The sequence below is a fragment of the Saccopteryx bilineata genome, chromosome 1, assembly GCF_036850765.1.
Source record: "Saccopteryx bilineata isolate mSacBil1 chromosome 1, mSacBil1_pri_phased_curated, whole genome shotgun sequence".
NCBI lineage: Eukaryota > Metazoa > Chordata > Mammalia > Chiroptera > Emballonuridae > Saccopteryx > Saccopteryx bilineata.
The window spans coordinates 140,790,434-140,806,928 of NC_089490.1; the positions used below are offsets into that span (position 1 = coordinate 140,790,434).

The 16,495-nt window shown below is 53.8% G+C and overlaps 1 protein-coding gene across 5 annotated transcripts; it reads right to left on the reverse strand.

Annotated features, from left to right (window-relative positions):
• Positions 1-1,011: 1,011 nt before the first annotated feature.
• PIK3R2 (phosphoinositide-3-kinase regulatory subunit 2) lies at positions 1,012-15,569 on the reverse strand. 5 transcript variants are annotated; one of them, XM_066269662.1, is made up of 17 exons: positions 15,278-15,417; positions 13,839-13,951; positions 12,983-13,728; positions 8,267-8,359; positions 7,899-7,949; positions 7,691-7,822; positions 7,418-7,613; positions 6,868-6,953; positions 6,610-6,718; positions 6,423-6,521; positions 6,107-6,287; positions 5,895-6,020; positions 4,146-4,288; positions 3,772-3,948; positions 3,189-3,260; positions 2,848-3,018; positions 1,012-2,194 (listed from the first exon to the last, which is right to left on the reverse strand). In XM_066269662.1, exons 3-17 carry the CDS (start codon positions 13,302-13,304, stop codon positions 1,987-1,989), a joined length of 2,166 nt encoding a protein of 721 aa, XP_066125759.1. In that variant the 5' UTR covers positions 13,305-13,728; positions 13,839-13,951; positions 15,278-15,417; the 3' UTR covers positions 1,012-1,986. The 5 variants fall into 5 exon arrangements, with proteins under 5 accessions (XP_066125759.1, XP_066125766.1, XP_066125750.1 ...); XM_066269669.1 differs by having other exon boundaries at positions 13,839-13,936; positions 15,278-15,411; XM_066269653.1 differs by lacking the exon at positions 13,839-13,951 and having other exon boundaries at positions 15,278-15,411.
• Positions 15,570-16,495: the final 926 nt, after the last annotated feature.

Genomic DNA, 16,495 nt, shown 5'->3' on the forward strand with positions numbered 1-16,495 from the left:
CACCCATCTGATTATGTGACCCTCAGAGATATTCTGTTGGGGGCCCAGGTAACAACTATAGACTCCACTTGGTTAAAGGAGACTAAGGATCAGAGAGGGAAGGCAACTTTATCACGGAAACCTAGCTGGTGGGGAGTGCAGACACTGGCTAGAGAACTCCTGGTCTATTATCTGTCCCTTCCCCCCACTACAGGCTCACTCAACTGGCTGGGGTGAGGGGTTGAAAAGGTGACCTTTATCCTATGAGCACCCATGCAATGGGTCGGGACCGCAGGGGAGACAGTGTCTGGGCTGCAGTCATGGGGTGCCTCCTGACTGGGCACAGAAGAGAAACAATGCCTGGGTGGCATGGGGGCTGAGGTCAGGCAGTCCCTGTCCATTGGAGAGCCCAGTGAGAACCAGACTTGGGTCAGTGTCCCAGGAATGTTGGGCCCTGATTGGTGCTGTATGGGAAGGGCAGAAGGCTCCCAGCCCTGGGCATAGGAAGGGTCAAGGGACAGGGACCTTGGGGATGGTAAACAGGAGTCTAAGTCATAGACACTAAGCACCCAGCTCAGTGTCCACTGGGCTTCAGTGTCAGAGGCAGGTATGAAGGGGAGTCAGCAGGGAGAGACGGCCTGAAGGCATCAAGAACATGGAGGAACCCTTTGGGTAGCATGGGTTGTGACTATTGACTACACCTGGAAATGAGCTACATTTCAGGGGGCATAGCTGGTGGCTGAGTGCTGGGACTCAAACCTAGGGCCAGCCTGGGGCCCAGTAAGGAGCTGGGCTGGGATCTGGGCTCCCCTGAGCAGGCCAGGGTATGGGGCAGGGCTCAGGGTTTGAACCTGTCTGCTGTGTGACCTTGGTCAGGTCTCTCAAATTCTCTGGACATAAGCAGCTGAACTGGGGGGCAGGGGCTGGTGGCCCTCACTGGCAGCCTGAGTTAAACTCAAACCCATTTCTCTGTGACTCTTTGAATGTCAGGGCTCCCAAAACACAGAAGTTCCACTGACAACAGAAGCCATCCACTGAGTTCAATGTTTTATATTCACATCAGTATCAAGGTACCATACAAAACCCGCCTGCCAGCCTAGCTGGACAGGCAGGAGGAGGTCCACGGCAGCATAGAAAACCAGGGCTCTCGTCCCAAAAAAGGAGAGAAAATGGGCTTTACAGTCAAGGAAACATAAAATCAGAACCCAACATAATCAAGAAGCCTTGAACTGAGTATTGAGTGCAGGTGCTGTGGGCAGTGGCACATCTCAGCTGCCCCAGCAGTACCTATAGCAGTCTCAATTCGTGGAGGCCCCAGGCTGGGTAGGGCCAGCTCACAAGGTTATTTTTAATCATTTTGTTTCCTGGGGCAGGGGCCTTCTTGGCAGCAGTGCCATTGTGGGGATAACCAGTCGCTGGTTTCACTTCAGGGTTTGGAGGGGAAGTTGGGTCTGTGGGGCGGGACCCGCCCGGCCCCAAATGTCACAGCGGAGGTTCTCGGAAACAGCCCAGCAAAGTTCCTCCCTGCCCTGACTCCAGGTCTATGGCTTAAAAATTGGGGCACCCAGGTTGGGGCTGAGCACCCCAGGGGCCTTTGTAAACACGGCAGGTATAGGTAGGTGGGGCTTAGGGGACCCCAGGGATTTGCAAGGGTAGCTAGAGCCATGGGGAGAGCAGTACCCATGGGGAAAGAGAACATGGGGTAAAGGAGGTGTGCTCCCCTAACACAGACTCAGAGGTACAGAGACTAAGAGAGACAAAGAGAACAACAGATGGGAATAAAAAGACAGAGTGACAGAGACTCACAGAAAGCAAGAGAGAGAGACAAGCAAACAGAGAAGAGAGATGATGAAGACAGGTTGTAAAGACATGGAGTAAAAAAGATGGACACAGGGAAAGATTCACAAAGAAGAGAGACAGACAGAACCTGAAAGAAACATATAGAGACAGAAAGATGGAGCCGTGGGCTGCAGCTGCCTGGGCCCAGGCAGCTTTGTGCTGTTGGGGTCAGCGGGCTGTTGGTGGGGGCCCAGTGCCTGGGGCTCGCACGGGGTGAGCCAGGGTGACAGTGAGCGCATCGTTGTGCTGTACTAGGGACGTGTGCTGGTAATGTAGCACCAGCTCCTTCAGAGATCCATACAGGTTGTAGGGCTCTGCGAAGCCCAAGCCAGTGGCTGTGCGGTAGATGACACAGTGCTTGGTATCGCCGTCTACCCTGTGGTGTGGACAAATGGGGTCAGGTGAGCACCACTTGGGCTTACCCAGCAGCTTCCACAATTCCTGGACCTAACCTGTTCTACACCCTGTCATCTCTGGCCCTGGATACTGTCCCCACTTCCTCCCCTATGCCCAATAATCCCTTCTTCCCAGCCATGGGGGTCTTCTTCCAGCTGTCTTCCCAAGGCCCAGCACACAGTAGGTGCTCAATAAGAATTCTTGGAAGGGCCCTGGCCGGTTGGCTCAGCGGTAGAGCGTCGGCCTGGTGTGCAGGGGACCAGGGTTCGATTCCCGGCCAGGGCACATATGAGAAGCGCCCATTTGCTTCTCCACCCCCCGCCCCCCTCCTTCCTCACTGTCTCTCTCTTCCCCTCCCGCAGCCAAGGCTCCATTGGAGCAAAGATAGCCCGGGCGCTGGGGATGGCTCCTTGGCCTCTGCCCCAGGCGCTATAGTGGCTCTGGTCGTGGCAGAGCGATGCCCCGGAGGGGCAGAGCATCGCCCCTGGTGGGCGTGCCGGGTGGATCCCGGTCGGGCGCATGCGGGAGTCTGCCTGACTGTCTCTCCCCGTTTCCAGCTTCAGAAAAATACAAAAAAAAAAAAAGAATTCGTGGAAGGAACGTTGTGGATCCTCTACCCTCACAGGCACTTACACCACAGAGCAGGCGTAACAGCCGCGCTGGCTGCTCTCACGAATGAGGAAGGTGCCATCCCGCTTGCCGCTCAGCATTTCCTCAGCCTGCGTGCGGTTGATCTTGCCCACGTACCAGGTGCGTTCCTCATGGTGGGGGAGGTCATCTTCATCCTCCATCAGTGCATACTGGCTGTGGGGGAGGTAGGGAGGGGCCTGGTCACTTACTCGTGTGCCTCTTGAGGCTCCCTATATCCTGTGCAATGTTTCCTTCATGGTAAACTCCTACTCATTTGCAAAACCCACCAAAAATGGCCCATCTTCTGGGAAGCCCTCCCTGCCCCATTTCATGTAGCCACTTACTCCTCAGTCTCATTTCTGATTCCCAACCACTCATTGATTTTCTTCTGCCGGGTGCCTTTCTGGGTGAGCCACCTGGGAAGAAGAGGAAAAGTGGATTGGGCAGCAGAGGCAGGGCCAGCCCATAGGGATCCAGTCCAGCTTGAGGCAAGGGCTGACCAGAGGTTTAGGTGCAATACTGCCAGTTGACACAAGGGGCCAGCCTTGGCTTATCCAAGGGCAACTTGAAGGTGGCAGATCCTGGGTGGCTCTGCCAGGAAACACCCTATTTATTGTTTCTGTTAACATTTATGGAGCTTCCAGAACTCACCACCCAGCGGGGTCTTGTCACTACCAGAGGCTCAGTCTTAGGGGCTGCACACAGTGCTGTTGGCCTCCGTATTGAACTTACCTGTTCTGCGCCTCAGCTTCCCTAGCTAGAAAGGGGAAACTTTACAAAGGACTTGGAGAGGACAAAAATATATGCATGGTTGCTCCACAGTGCTCAGCATACAGCAGGTGCACAGAAGAATCTAAGGCCCAAGTGGGAAAAGAACCCTTGCCAATGTCCTCTCAACGAGGCCATGGGCAAACGCAGGGCACTCACACCAGGTACTGGTCTCGGATCTTACGCAGCTGCATGAGGTCTGGCTTCAGGCTGTTCATGCGCTTATCAATCTCCCGATTGTCCAAGGCCTGTGTCCGCAGCTCCTGTTCCAGCTTTGTGCGGCTCTCGTGGATCTCGGCAATGCGAGACTTCAGCCTCTCCGAGTTCAGCAGGATCCTGGAAGAGGAGGGGCTCAGAGACCTTAGGTGGCTTCCTGATATTGCCTCTGGCGAACTCCTATTCACCTTCAAAGCCCATTTCAACTGACCCTTCCTCCTCCTGGAACCCCAGCTGTCCCCTCTATTTTCTTTCTTACCCAACTTACACTGTACGAGATAGGGTGGGGTAGGGCAGGGCAGAGGAGCCAGACTCACCTCTGCATCTCTTTCTCATTGCCCTCACGCCTGAAGCGCTCCAGATATTCTTTGCTGCACTTCTCTTGAGTCTGGCCTTGCTCTTCAAAGATCTTGATGGTTTCATTGAAGGCCTCAATTGCAGTGCGCTTCATCTGAAGCTCCTGAAGGAGGGAGTGAATGTTAGTATCTTCTGGGACTCTCCCCAAGTCAAGAGGGTGATGGAAGATCCCAACTCCAATACTGAGACTTTGTTCAAGCTGTTCTATCCACTGGGCATGTCATTCCTCTAGCTCCTATTACACCAAATACTACTCAACCTTCAACTCCCCACTCCCCAAACTCACTCCTCCTTTATGACCTCCTTTTGGCAACTTAAAAACTCCTGAACTTGTTAGTGCTGCTGAGAATTAATGATAAATCTAGTTGCTACAGTTCATTGGGCTCTCTTTTGGAGTAGATGCTGTACCAACCACTTCCTGTGCACCATCTCACAGAACCTGCCAACAGCTTCCTATAAAGCCACACTATCTTTTTTATTTTTTTTTTAAGACTTTATTTATTTATTTTAGAGAAGGGGGGAGAGAGGGAGAGGAGGAGCAGGAAGCATCAACTTCCATATGTGCCTTAACTGGGCAAGCCCAGGGTTTCGAACCGGCGACCTCAGCATTCCAGGTCGACGCTTTATCCACTGCGCCACCACAGGTCAGGCCTATCTTTTTTATTTCTTAAAAAACTTAGTGATTTAAAAAATTTTTTTAAAAGAAAAAGAGAGAGAGAAACATTGTCTTATTGTTCCACTTATTTATGTGCTTATTGGTTAATATTTGTATGTGCCTTGACTGGGGATTGAATCTGCAACCTTGGCATATTGGGACGATGCTCTACCCAACTGAGCTACCAGGCCAGGTAAAGTCAGAACTAGTAATGGAGAAACTAAGGCTCAGAGGGCCTAAGTCATGTCCAAGGTCATGATGTTCCTAGCAGATGCCAGACAGGCATCTTAGACAAGAGGCTCAGAGCCTCAGCTGACTGACCCATTAGTAAAAAGGGGACAAGAAATCCCTCAGGAGCCCCAGGAGAGACTAAGCCATTCCCAGCCTGACGGATATTTGCCTTAAGTAAGTTGCACCTCAATTTTTCAAAGGAGTTTATCATCACAGTCCCAGAGTGAGAAAACCTCACCTTCCCTGTTTTAGAAGATGCTGTTCTTTAATGCGACCTCCTGACTGTCTGCCTCACTCCACATTAGATTACTGTCATTACTATGAATAACTTCTAGGTTTAAGGGGACAGAGAAGGCATTAACATCCACAGTTCTGGCCCTGGTCGAGTAACTCGGTTAGAGCATTGTCCTGAAACATTAAGGTTGCAGGTTCGATCCCTGCACACACATATAAAAATCAATGAATGAATGCATAAATAAGTGGAATAATAAATTTATGTTTCTCTTCCTCACCCCCTTCCTCTTTCTCTAAAATTAAAAAAAAAAAAAGACCCACAGTTACAGTTTACAGACAGGAAAACTGAGGTCCTGAGAGAGGCACAGGCTCAATTGACACACCTCCTAGGTCCTAGCCAGCTGTTCTTGAGAGGCTCATTTGTTCTTTTTTTTTTTTTTTTGATCATCATGTACATTTACTTCTATGTTTTTAGGGAAGTCCCCAGTGTTAAGTGACTGTTATGTGACCTGGAAGTAGTCATCTGTCCCCATGGCCTCACCACTGGCCTCCGTGCCTCAGTCTCCCCATGTGTGCTGGCCCAAGGTACCTGGGAGGTGCGTGTGTACTCCTCGTAGAGCTGGTCGTACTCCCGGCTCTTGTCCTGGTACTGCTGGTGGTAGACTTTGAGTTGGGCACCTACTGCCTCTACACTATCTTCTTTGACAATCTGGTCCTGAGGACATCCAGTGTGATCAATGAAGCTGCCTGGGAAATTGAGGCCCAGGACCACCCTTGCTGGCTCCCACTCAGGCCCCAGACCTGCTGGTACTTGGACACAGGGTATAGGAGGCGTGTGTCTAGTTTGGCATTGTACTGAGCCAGTGACTCGTGGCGGTAGTGGGTGATGAGGTCTACGACGGAGCAGAAGGTGAGAGGCTCTGAGAATCCATAATGCCCATCATGGTGGAAGACTTTAATTAGCTTGTTGTTCCCGCCTTTCCTAAGGGTAGATAAGAGGAGATGTCAGTGCCCAGTGGGACCCCCAGCCTGACTCCCAGGTTTCCCAGACCTGATATCATACACATCTCCATTCCACCTCTTACCCCAATCATCCCAAAAGGGACAGTGAGTATACCTGAGCGTCAGTGTATACTCCCCCTGAATCTTGCTGGAGGCATCTCGGACCAGGAAGGTGCCGTCAGGTGTGTCCCGGAGTTTGTCATTCACCTCCTCCCTGTAGGAACACCCAAGATCGGGGCCACCCACAAGAGACCCTGTCCTTCAGGCCCTGCCCATCACATGGCCCTACCTCACAACCCTACCTGGAGATGTCACCCCAGTACCACTCAGCGTCCTGCAGGGAAGGTGGGTTCCCCCCATTGGCCAGCCCTGTGGGGGCTGGCTTTACCTTGGGTGGTTTAGGCGGCAGAGCTGGAGGACAAGAAAATATACAATGAGCACCATCTCTATACTGGGGTCAGCCTCCAGTGCAACCAAGCCTGCTGATACTGGTGGGGCCTCGAGTCAGCACTCATGGCCCTCCAAAAATGAGAGGGAAATGATACAAAGGGGAGGGTCACCTGGGGGTGTGATCTCCTGCTCCTCCAGGTATTCTTGAAGCAACTTCTCCACCAGCAGAGCTGGGAAGTCCGGCTTGGACTCGGTCCTGGGGGAAGGGAGTGCAGTGAGTGCTGGGTAGGGGTATCTGCACACAGGTGTACACATGGTCCTGAATGTGCTTGCACACCTGGGGGGTTGGTACACATGAAACCTGGGCAGCAGGGCAGATGATGCAGGCAGGCATGGGAAGCCAACTGCTGCTTATGTATGTGCAGTAAGCGCTCAATAAATGCTCACACAAAGCCTAAATGAGTCCAGCACCTAGGGTGGGAGGAGTAGAGGCAAAGGGACAGGCACTACACACAGTGCCTCTCCTCTGGTCTAGGTCCCAAGCTCTTTGGGACTGGGTCTTCCTGAAGCCCAAGTTCACTCCCTTGTTACTTTCCTTCCTACTGTCCCCATTATAGCAGCTGTGGCCTATTACCCACCCCCAACAGAGCCTTGGGCCCTTCCTCCATCTAAACCTGGGTCACTTCCCAGGCCCCGCCCCCTTAGGCACCGGCTGCTCACCCGACAGGTGCGACCCCTGGCGGTGCACGCAGCAGCAGCGGCCCGAAGGCAATGCCAAGGGCTCGCATAGCGGAACCTGGGGCGGGGGCGCGCCGGGCCACCCCGCCCAGGTGCTGGAGCAGGTAGCGCAGTGTAAGCGCACGGTGCAGTGGTAGTGTCGGGGGCTCCAGCGCCGGCCCCACCGGCCCTGCGGCCTCTGCAGACAGATCGCCAGAGTAAGCCGGGCTATTCAGCCCTGGCCCCTCCCTGCCCAGGGATCCCCACTAGGCTCACCCCGCAGGACACGGCAGGCCTCGGTAGCGGCCTCCAGTGTCACGAGGGGCGCAGGCAGCGCCAGCAGGAAGCCCTTAATACCATCCGCTAGGGCTGCCGAGTCCCATTGCTCTATGTCGCTCAGGGACCAGTCTGTGGATACAGGGGGTCAAGTAGGTGGGGCTGTTGGGGTCACCTCCCTTCCCCATCCACTGAAGCTCCTCCTCACCTGTGCAGGGGGCTGGCAGTTCAGGCCTGTAGAGGAATTCGCAGTCTAGCCCTGAAGGGGGAGGAGCGGGAGAGCTGTCAAATGCTTCCCTGACCCCATACGGGGACTGGGGTGGCTATTAATCCTCCCAGAGATAAAAGGGAGAGCTGTCAGTACAGGATGTAGCCCATGCAATGACAGGTCTGGTGTCTACAGTCCCATCTTCCCCTGGGAGTCAGTCCCTCCTCAGCTCAACATGGAGGCCCAGATCTTCTGGGCACAGCCTACTCCTATGCAGAGAGAGCCCAACAGCAGTGTTAAGGGATCAGTTGCCCATCACCACTGATAAGCAAGCGGAGTCCAGGGATTGCAGCCAGGATGAGGCTCACCTGTCCGCTCAATGGCTTCCATAAGCTTCATCAGGATTGGGGGAGCCACATCAGGCGGGGAGAACTGCTCGGGCAGGTCAGGGAGTGTGAGGCCTGGCAAGAGGGGACAGCATGTTGATGGGGTCCCTAGAAGGACCCTAGCCCCTTTCTTGGCCTGTTCCACATCAGCTGGGGCAGCTCCAGGCAGGGTCCAGTTCAGGCAAGGGCCTGGCATCTGGGGACCACCACCCTGAGGAAGCCAGAGGCCCTGTGGCTCAGGCTAGGAGGCCTACATTAGTGGGAAACAATCTTCTATATCAAAATATCAGTCATACAACTTCAGAGAACAGGTGTAGTAGTTTGATTAGTGTCCTCAAAAAATGATGTCCACATCCTAATCCCTGGTATCTGTGACTGTGGTCTTAACTGGAAATAGGGTTTCTGCAAATATAATTAAGGGAAAGACTTTGAGATGAGATCATCTTGGGTTTAAGGCCCTAAATGCAATAACTGGTGTCTATACGAGAAGCCATGTGATGACAGAGGCAGAGACTAGGGTGATACGGCCTTAAGCAAAGGATACTTGGACCCACCAAAAGCTGAAAGAGCCTGACCAGGCGGTGGCGCAGTGGATAAAGCATCGGACTGGGATGCGGAGACCCCAGGTTTGAGACCCCTAGGTCGCCAGCTTGAGAACGGGCTCATCCGGTTTGAGCAAAGCTCACCAGCTTGGACCCAAGCTCTCTGGCTCGAGCAAGGGGTTACTCGGTCTACTGAAGGCCCACGGTCAAGGCACATATGAGAAAGCAATCAATGAACAACTAAGATGTCACAACGAAAAACTGATGATTGATGCTTCTCATCTCTCTCCATTCCTGTCTGTCTGTCCCTATCTATCCCTCTCTCTGACTCTCTCTGTCTCTGTAAAAAAATTAATTAATTAAATAAATAAATAAAATGCTTCTTTAAAAAAAAAAAGGCTGAAAGAGACAGAAAGAATCCTCCTTTAGACGCTCTGGAGTGAGTGTGGCCCGCTGACACTTGATCTTGGACTTCTGGCCTCCAGAACCGTGAGAAAATACATTCCTGTGGTTTAAAGCCACTTGGTTTATGGGAGTTTGTGCCAGTGAGCCCAGGAAACTCATATAGCAGTTTTCAACCCCTGCTACTGTTCTTTGTGCCACCTCAGGCACAGGTCCCACTGTTTCTGTGCCTCAGTTTCCTCAACTGAGAAATTGGCATCATCTCTTCCTTCTCAGTGGGAACAACAAAGTGGTTGAGAAAGAATAAAAAGAAAACATCCCTGTCTAGGTCAGAATACCTCACTCTGAAGACATTTCCTTATTTTCTAAGTCATTTGCCTTGAAAAAGTTATCTCCCCACTTTTTATAATGCTTAAACCATCCTGGCCAGGTAGCTCAGTTGGTTGGAGCATCGTCTTGATGTGCCAAGGTTGTGGGTTTGATCCTTGGCTGGGACATATATGGGCAGCAACCAATGAATGCATGGCTAGGTGGAGCAACAGCTGTTTATCTTTTTTTTTTTTTTTTCTGAAGCTGGAAACAGGGAGAGACAGTCAGACAGACTCCCGCATGCGCCCGACAGGGATCCACCCGGCACGCCCACCAAGGGCGACGCTCTGCCCACCAGGGGGCAATGCTCTGCCCATCCTGGGCGTCGCCATGTTGCAACCAGAGCCACTTTAGCGCCTGAGGCAGAGGCCACAGAGCCATCCCCGGCGCCCGGGCCATCTTTGCTCCAATGGAGCCTTGGCTGCGGGAGGGGAAGAGAGAGACAGAGAGGAAGGCGCGGCGGAGGGGTGGAGAAGCAAATGGGCACTTCTCCTGTGTGCCCTGGCCGGGAATCGAACCCGGGTCCTCCGCACGCTAGGCCAACGCTCTACCGCTGAGCCAACCAGCCAGGGCCAGCTGTTTATCTCTTTCTCCCTTCCTCTTTCTCTAAAATCAATAAATTAAAGCCTGACCATGCGGTGGCGCAGTGGATAGAGCGTCAGACTGGGATGCAGAGGACCCAGGTTCGAGACCCGGAGGTCGCCAGCCTGAACGTGGGCTCATCTGGTTTGAGCAAAGCTCACCAGCTTGGAGCCAAGGTCTGCTGTAGCCCCAGGGTCAAGGCACATATGAAAAAGCAATCAATGAACAACTAAAGTGCCACAACGAAAAACTGATGATTGATTCTTCTCATCTCTTTGTATTCCTGCCTGTCTGTCCTTATCTATCCCTCTCTCTGTCTCTGTAAAAAAAATAAATAAATAAATAAAATCAATAAATTAAAAATAAAATAAAATAGGCCTGACTGTGGTGGTGCAGTGGATAAGGTGTTGACCTAGAATGCTGAAGTTGCCTGTTTGAAACCCCAGGCTTGCCTGGTCAAGGCACATATGGGAGTTGATGCTTCCTGCTCCTCCTCCCTTCTCCCTCTCCCTCTCCCCTCTCTAAAATGAATAAAAACAAAATCTAAAAATAAAATAAAATTAATAAATAAAATGCTGAAATCACTCCCAGAGGGTTCCAGGGGCTTCCCTGAACCAGCCCCTTCAGGCTGTGAGTTTCCGAGGGGGCCCTTTGCGTTCAGGAACTCTGCCTGCATGGACAACATTTGATGCAGTTCTGGCCATCAGAGGGACACCCTGGCACACAACAGGGGCAAGCCAGGGCCTGTGGGGCCTCCCTGAGTGATAGGCCAGGTGGTGCCTCAAGCTGGAGTAAGACCCAGCTATGAAAAGGCGAAAAACAAACAAACAAACAAACAAACAAACAGTGAAAGAACAATGGAAGAGGAGGCAGGTAAAGATCCAGCTGGTGGGGCAGCCAGTTCTGCAGTTTGACTCTGAAACCTGTTGGTGACAAGTTTGTGAAATGGGAAGGTTCCATCACAACAGGAGTAACTTCATTCTATGGTTGAGGACCTGAGGCTCAGAGTGGGAGCAACCTCACTGTGGGTGCAGAGCCCAGGTGACACTGGGGCGCTGCACTCAGCACTTTGCCTGGGGTGGAAATGAGGAAACACAGGCAACTGCAGCATGCTCTCCAGTGGTCCCAGGGTCCTGGAGGGGCAGGGCCTGAAGGTACAAAGAGACCAATCCTCCTCATTTCCAGATAAGGAAACTGAGGCCTGGAGAGGCCCTTCCCCACCATGTCACTCAGCCCTGGAAGATTTAGAAGGCGGGGCTACCACCCTGAGTGGGTGGAAGCTGGACCTGGGCCAGGCAGAGAAGGGAGGCAGCTGTTACCGGGGGAGAGGGAGATTCTGGCTGGGAGCCCGGATGTGGCTGCCTCCTGCTCCTCCAGGCCCAGGCAGGACACAGGCCTGGGCTTGGAGACGCCAGATGCTATAAGTCCCAAGATAACACCACACAGCCTTGGCTCCCCCATTCCACGCCATGACATGGGGCTCTGTGGGCATCAGTGTCCCTCTGGCAGAAAACCAGACAGGTCATTCGTCAGGGACATGGTGCCTTCTAAGACCTTTGCCTTTACTGGGTGGTCCTGAAAGTGGTCTGACCCCTTTACACTTTGGTCTCCCCATCTGTACATGGGCCTCATTGGGCTGCCATGAGGTCAGAGCAGACCACACTGGGCACTCAGTACTCACAATCTCTTCCCCACAATCTGAGCCTTGATTTCCCAGGCTAGGACCCACCCCCTGCCCAATATACAGAAATTTCAATGTATGCTTAAACTCAAGTGTCCTTGAGTTTCTACTCCCAGCACACCCCTTGAAAGGGGGGAATGTCCAAGGATCTTTGGGGACGTTATGGGGTCCTTATACTGCACCATACTGCATGGCCTTTATTTTTGTGTGTGACAGAGACAGAGTCAGAGAGAGGGATAGATAGGGACAGACAGGAAGGGAGATGAGAAGCATCAGTTCTTTGCTGTGGTGCCTTAGTTGTTCATTGATTGCTTTCTCATATGTGCCTTGACCGGGGGGCTACAGCAGATCGAGTGACCCCTTGCTTGAGCCAGCGACCTTGGGCTCAAGCTGGTGAGCCTTGCTCAAACCAGGTGAGCCCATGCTCAAGCTGGAGATCTCAGGGTTTCGAACCTGGGTCCTCTGCATCCCAGTCTGACGCTCTATCCACTGTGCCACCGCCTGGCCAGGCACTGCATGGCCTTTATTGAGCATCACACCTTTTCTGTGCTTCATGGCTCCCTTCATTTTGAAAACCAGGTAAAACCAGGGTAACAAAGGGAATACCTCAAGGGATCCAGGCTGCAAACCACATAAATGAAGCTAAATTGAGCCTCTGAATTCTACTAAAAGTCCCCCACTTTCTTCAAAATTAATCCCATGATGTCCTTGAAGGATGGCCCCTATTAGCCTTCCTTTCCTCATTCCACCTTGCCATGCTTGTCTGTTCCCTGAACCCATCCCATTCCCACCTTATGGCATCTGCCCTGCTAGGCCCACTGACTGGAACCCTTTATTCCCAGCTCCCTCCTCACAGCCTTTGTCATCAGCTAATCACATTCTTGTCACTTCCTGAACCAGGCCCATGAGGGCAGAGCCAGGCCTATGTCCACCCCTGTGTTCCCAACACTGTGAACTGCACCTAGCCCTTGACATCAGCGTGGTCAACACTTGTTAACTGACGAAATGTCCTTATTCCTCCTCCCCTGGAAGAGGCACCACTGCTTCACTGAAAAGATGAAGAAACTGAGGATCTAAGAGGGGGACCCCCCACCCCTTATAGGGCCCCTACCTGCAGCTCACCTGGCTCAGGGGGCCCTTCTTGGGGCCTGGCAGGCAGTGGGCGGGGGCCATGGGGGCGAGGGCCAGGCCGGGCCAGGGCCACAGGCCCCAGGAACTCGACGTAGGTCCCCGGGAAGTCACCACGCTGCCGAGTGCGCTCATTGAGACCAGGCATCCAGCCTAAGTTCTGCGGGCAGCGCTCACTGCCCTCGGCTACACCCAGCACCTGCAGGGCTGCCCGGCTCACCACCAGCACATCGCCTGGCAACAGCTCCAGGTCCTCTGGCCGCTCCCGGCGGAATGGGTACAGGGCACGGTACTGGAAGCCCTCAGCACCAGCCATGGCAGGTAGGGTGGGGTCTGTATGGTCAAGTGACTGCTCAGAGCCCCAGTGGCCCCATCAGCTGGGATGGGGACCAGGAGGGTCCACTGGGTCAGCTTAAGGTGCTCAAACCTCTAATTCCACCAAAAAGTTACAGGTGACTATTAGAGGATGCTCACGCCTTGCTTCCTGTCATTGTTCCACAACCCTTACAAGGGTCACTTGTTGCTCGGTCCATCATTTGTCAGGTGGTGGGAGGCGGTCGGCAACATCATCTCTGGTCTCTCAGTTACTGTAAGCCCCCTCAATCCAAAGGGCTGGCCGGGCTAGGCCACTCACTCCTTCACGTGGAGAGCCATTGGTGCCCAACGCTGGCAGCTCTTCCGGCTGCGCCAGACAAGGGGGCTAAGTGCATAGGCTGTCACCATGCTCGAGGGACGCTGACCTAGGAGGAGATGGGCAAGGCAAGAGCAAGGCAGTGTAAGCCAGGTCTGATTCCTTCCACCCCCAACTCAGAGACAGGCCCAAATCCTGGGTTGGAATCCCCTGACTCACTGGGTCACGTTGGGCTATTTCCTGTCTCTCTCTGCATCTCCGTTTCTCCAGCTGTAAAGTGCCCTTCCTTGGAATACCTGCCCCAGGCATACTGCATGCTGGGTAAACAATCTCTGTTAGAGATGGGGAAATTGAGGCTCAGGGCAGGGAGGTCTTAGGCCAGAAAACTACCATTCAAAACCCCAGATCTGCCTAACTTCAAGGCCCAGAATAGATGAAAGGAGGTAGCAGCCACATGGCCAGATAGTTAAGACTCAGAGCGCCTAAGGCAACAGGGAATGCTCAGGGTGTGGTGAGAGCTCTGAAGGATCGAAGCTGCTGAGCCCAGGAGACAGTAGGCGCACAAACGAGTAGGAAAGGAGGCACCAGCAGAGTACCTCCACACACACAGGCAAAGATATCTCTGATCCCTGCAAAACAGGAGTCCTGGCTGACAGAGCAGGACATGAGGGGTTGGTAGGAGGCTGAGGGGACCTTAACCCCAGAGTGATGGGTGGATGGCAGAAGAGCACTGTAGCTGCCAGTTTCAGGGAGACAGAGCTCAGCACACACACATTCCAAGTCTTGGTTCTGCAGGTTCTATCCTCTTGAGAGGTTGAATTGGAGGGGTGCTTTCTAGAGGCGCGGGTGGGAGGTCCTCACTAAAGACAGGAGGGGGCACTGGTCATAAGCAAAGGCTTGAAAGCAGGAAGTTAATTGCCAAGAATTCAGGGCAGCTCTAAGAAAGCCAACTACCATGCAGGGCCTCTGCCAGGCAGAGTTGGAGCTTTACCCCACCACCGATGCCACGGCCCCAGGAGCCCCAGGAGCTGTCTGAGCAGGGAGCTCCACATTCCAAGGTGCCCCGAGTTACTTGCTCCCTGGTCCCCGTGCCCTCAATCTACAGTGGGGAAACTGAGGTCCAGAAAGGTAATGTCTAGGAAACCTCCTGGATCCACTTAACTGCACTCGTTTGCACACGCCAGGTGTACGGACGGGGACACAGCACTTCTAGAATCCAAAAGGCGAGGTAGCAGAGCCAGGCCTGGCGGGGGCTCTGCGGCTCAACGCTGAGCCTACGCGTTCACGAGTGTTCAGACGCACACTCAGGCCTGCGTGGACTCCGCAGCCCACTCCAGAGACCGGAAGTGGAGCCGACCCCGACCTTTGTACCCAACTATGCCCACACGATGCCTGGAGCCCCTCGTTGCTCCTCGACGCCCCACTCCCGGCAGGGCTTCTCTTCATTCCAGGCCGCGACTCCAGCGCCTGATCTTAGTCTGGAGGCCCCCGTCCCGCCCCATCGTGTGGGGTGACTGCATGGCTGCCAGGTCGAGCCCGAGGCCTCCTGTTTTCTGTGGCTCCCGAGGTCCCACGGGCCCACACACACTCTGCCTAGGTACCCCCGCATTTACACGGAACTCCAGCCCCGCCTGCCACACTAGCCGGCCCAAACTTACTGGTCGTAGCCGCTAACGCTAACGCCAACACCCGGCCGCAACGTAGAGCCAAGCCAGACCCCGAGGCTCCACCACCGCCGCCGCGGTCCGCACACCCCGGGATCCCCGCCTCCGCCTCCGCCTCCGCCTCCGCCTCCGCCTCCGCCTCCGCCGAGGTTCCGAACCGCCAGGCAAACCTTCGCCGGAAATAGCCGAGTATATTCGGGTGGGACGGGAGAAGAGAGTCTAAGGCGGAGCTTGGGTACTTCCGAGTGCTTCCGGAAAGAGCCGAACAGATTCCCAAGGGATTGGAGAGTAGCGGGTGGCCCTGAGATAGCCATTCATTTCCGGAAACAGCCGAGCGCAATCGAGTCAGTGATTCCGAGGTTAGCTTTGGTTGGACTCGAGGGCCTTAGAGACGCCAGAGCGATTCTGGAAATAGCCGAACGCAATCGGATCAGACGAGTGATTCCCGAGACTGGGCTCAGCTGGGCTGCCCGAATTTAGAAACACTCGAGTGATCCCGGAAATGGCCGAGCATAATCGGTCACACGAGTGATCCGAAGGCTGGGATCGGCTGGGCTCAACTGGGCTCGGCCGAACTTAAAGATGCCCGAGCAATTCCGGAAATGGCCGAGCGTGCTCTAGCGTACTAGCGAACAGAGGCTGAGCCCCGAGACTGCGGAACTTCTGGAAAGAATCAGAGCGTCCAGAAGTTCCCAAATGAGGCCGTAGTTCAGACCCAGAGACAGACCACCAGCTTCGAGAAATTGCTGAAGAATGGACTGCTCCAGAGGGCGGGTTATGCGGCGCCGCGCTCAGTAAAAGAGAAGGCCTCGGCCGAGTGGGTAAGAGGCTATTACAGAAATTTGTGAACCCAGCCGGAACTGGGGTTGACGGCGTTTCCATGGCAGCTCAGAGCGTCCGGAAACAGCTGAATGAACTCGAGCCCAGCCAGGGCGAAAACACCCCCAACAGGGGACCAAATGCAGACGGCTGGGTTCGGGTGGAAACCGGGGTAATTTTACGGCACAGCCCAAACAAGTATAAAAAGGACACAAAAATGATTTATTAACAGTGCTCAGAGCCGCAAATGTCTGAATTAAACTTTTTAAAAAATTGATTTTAGAGTAGGGTGTGGGGAGAGAGACAGACAGGAACATTGATTTGTTCCTGTATGCTCTGACCGGGAATCGCCCGGCAACCTGTGCGCTTCCAGATGACGCTCTAACCAACCCA

Excerpts from the sequence above, each read along its gene's own strand:
- PIK3R2 (XM_066269662.1), bottom strand. The coding sequence starts at position 13,304 with ATGGCTGGTGCTGAGGGCTTCCAGTACCGTGCCCTGTACCCATTCCGC. Across the intron at positions 7,950-8,266 it reads GGAAGCCATTGAGCGGACAG|GGCTAGACTGCGAATTCCTC; the intron begins GTGAGCCTCATC and ends CTCCCCCTTCAG. Across the intron at positions 3,261-3,771 it reads ATCCGAGACCAGTACCTGGT|GTGGCTCACCCAGAAAGGCA; the intron begins GTGAGTGCCCTG and ends TCTTCTTCCCAG.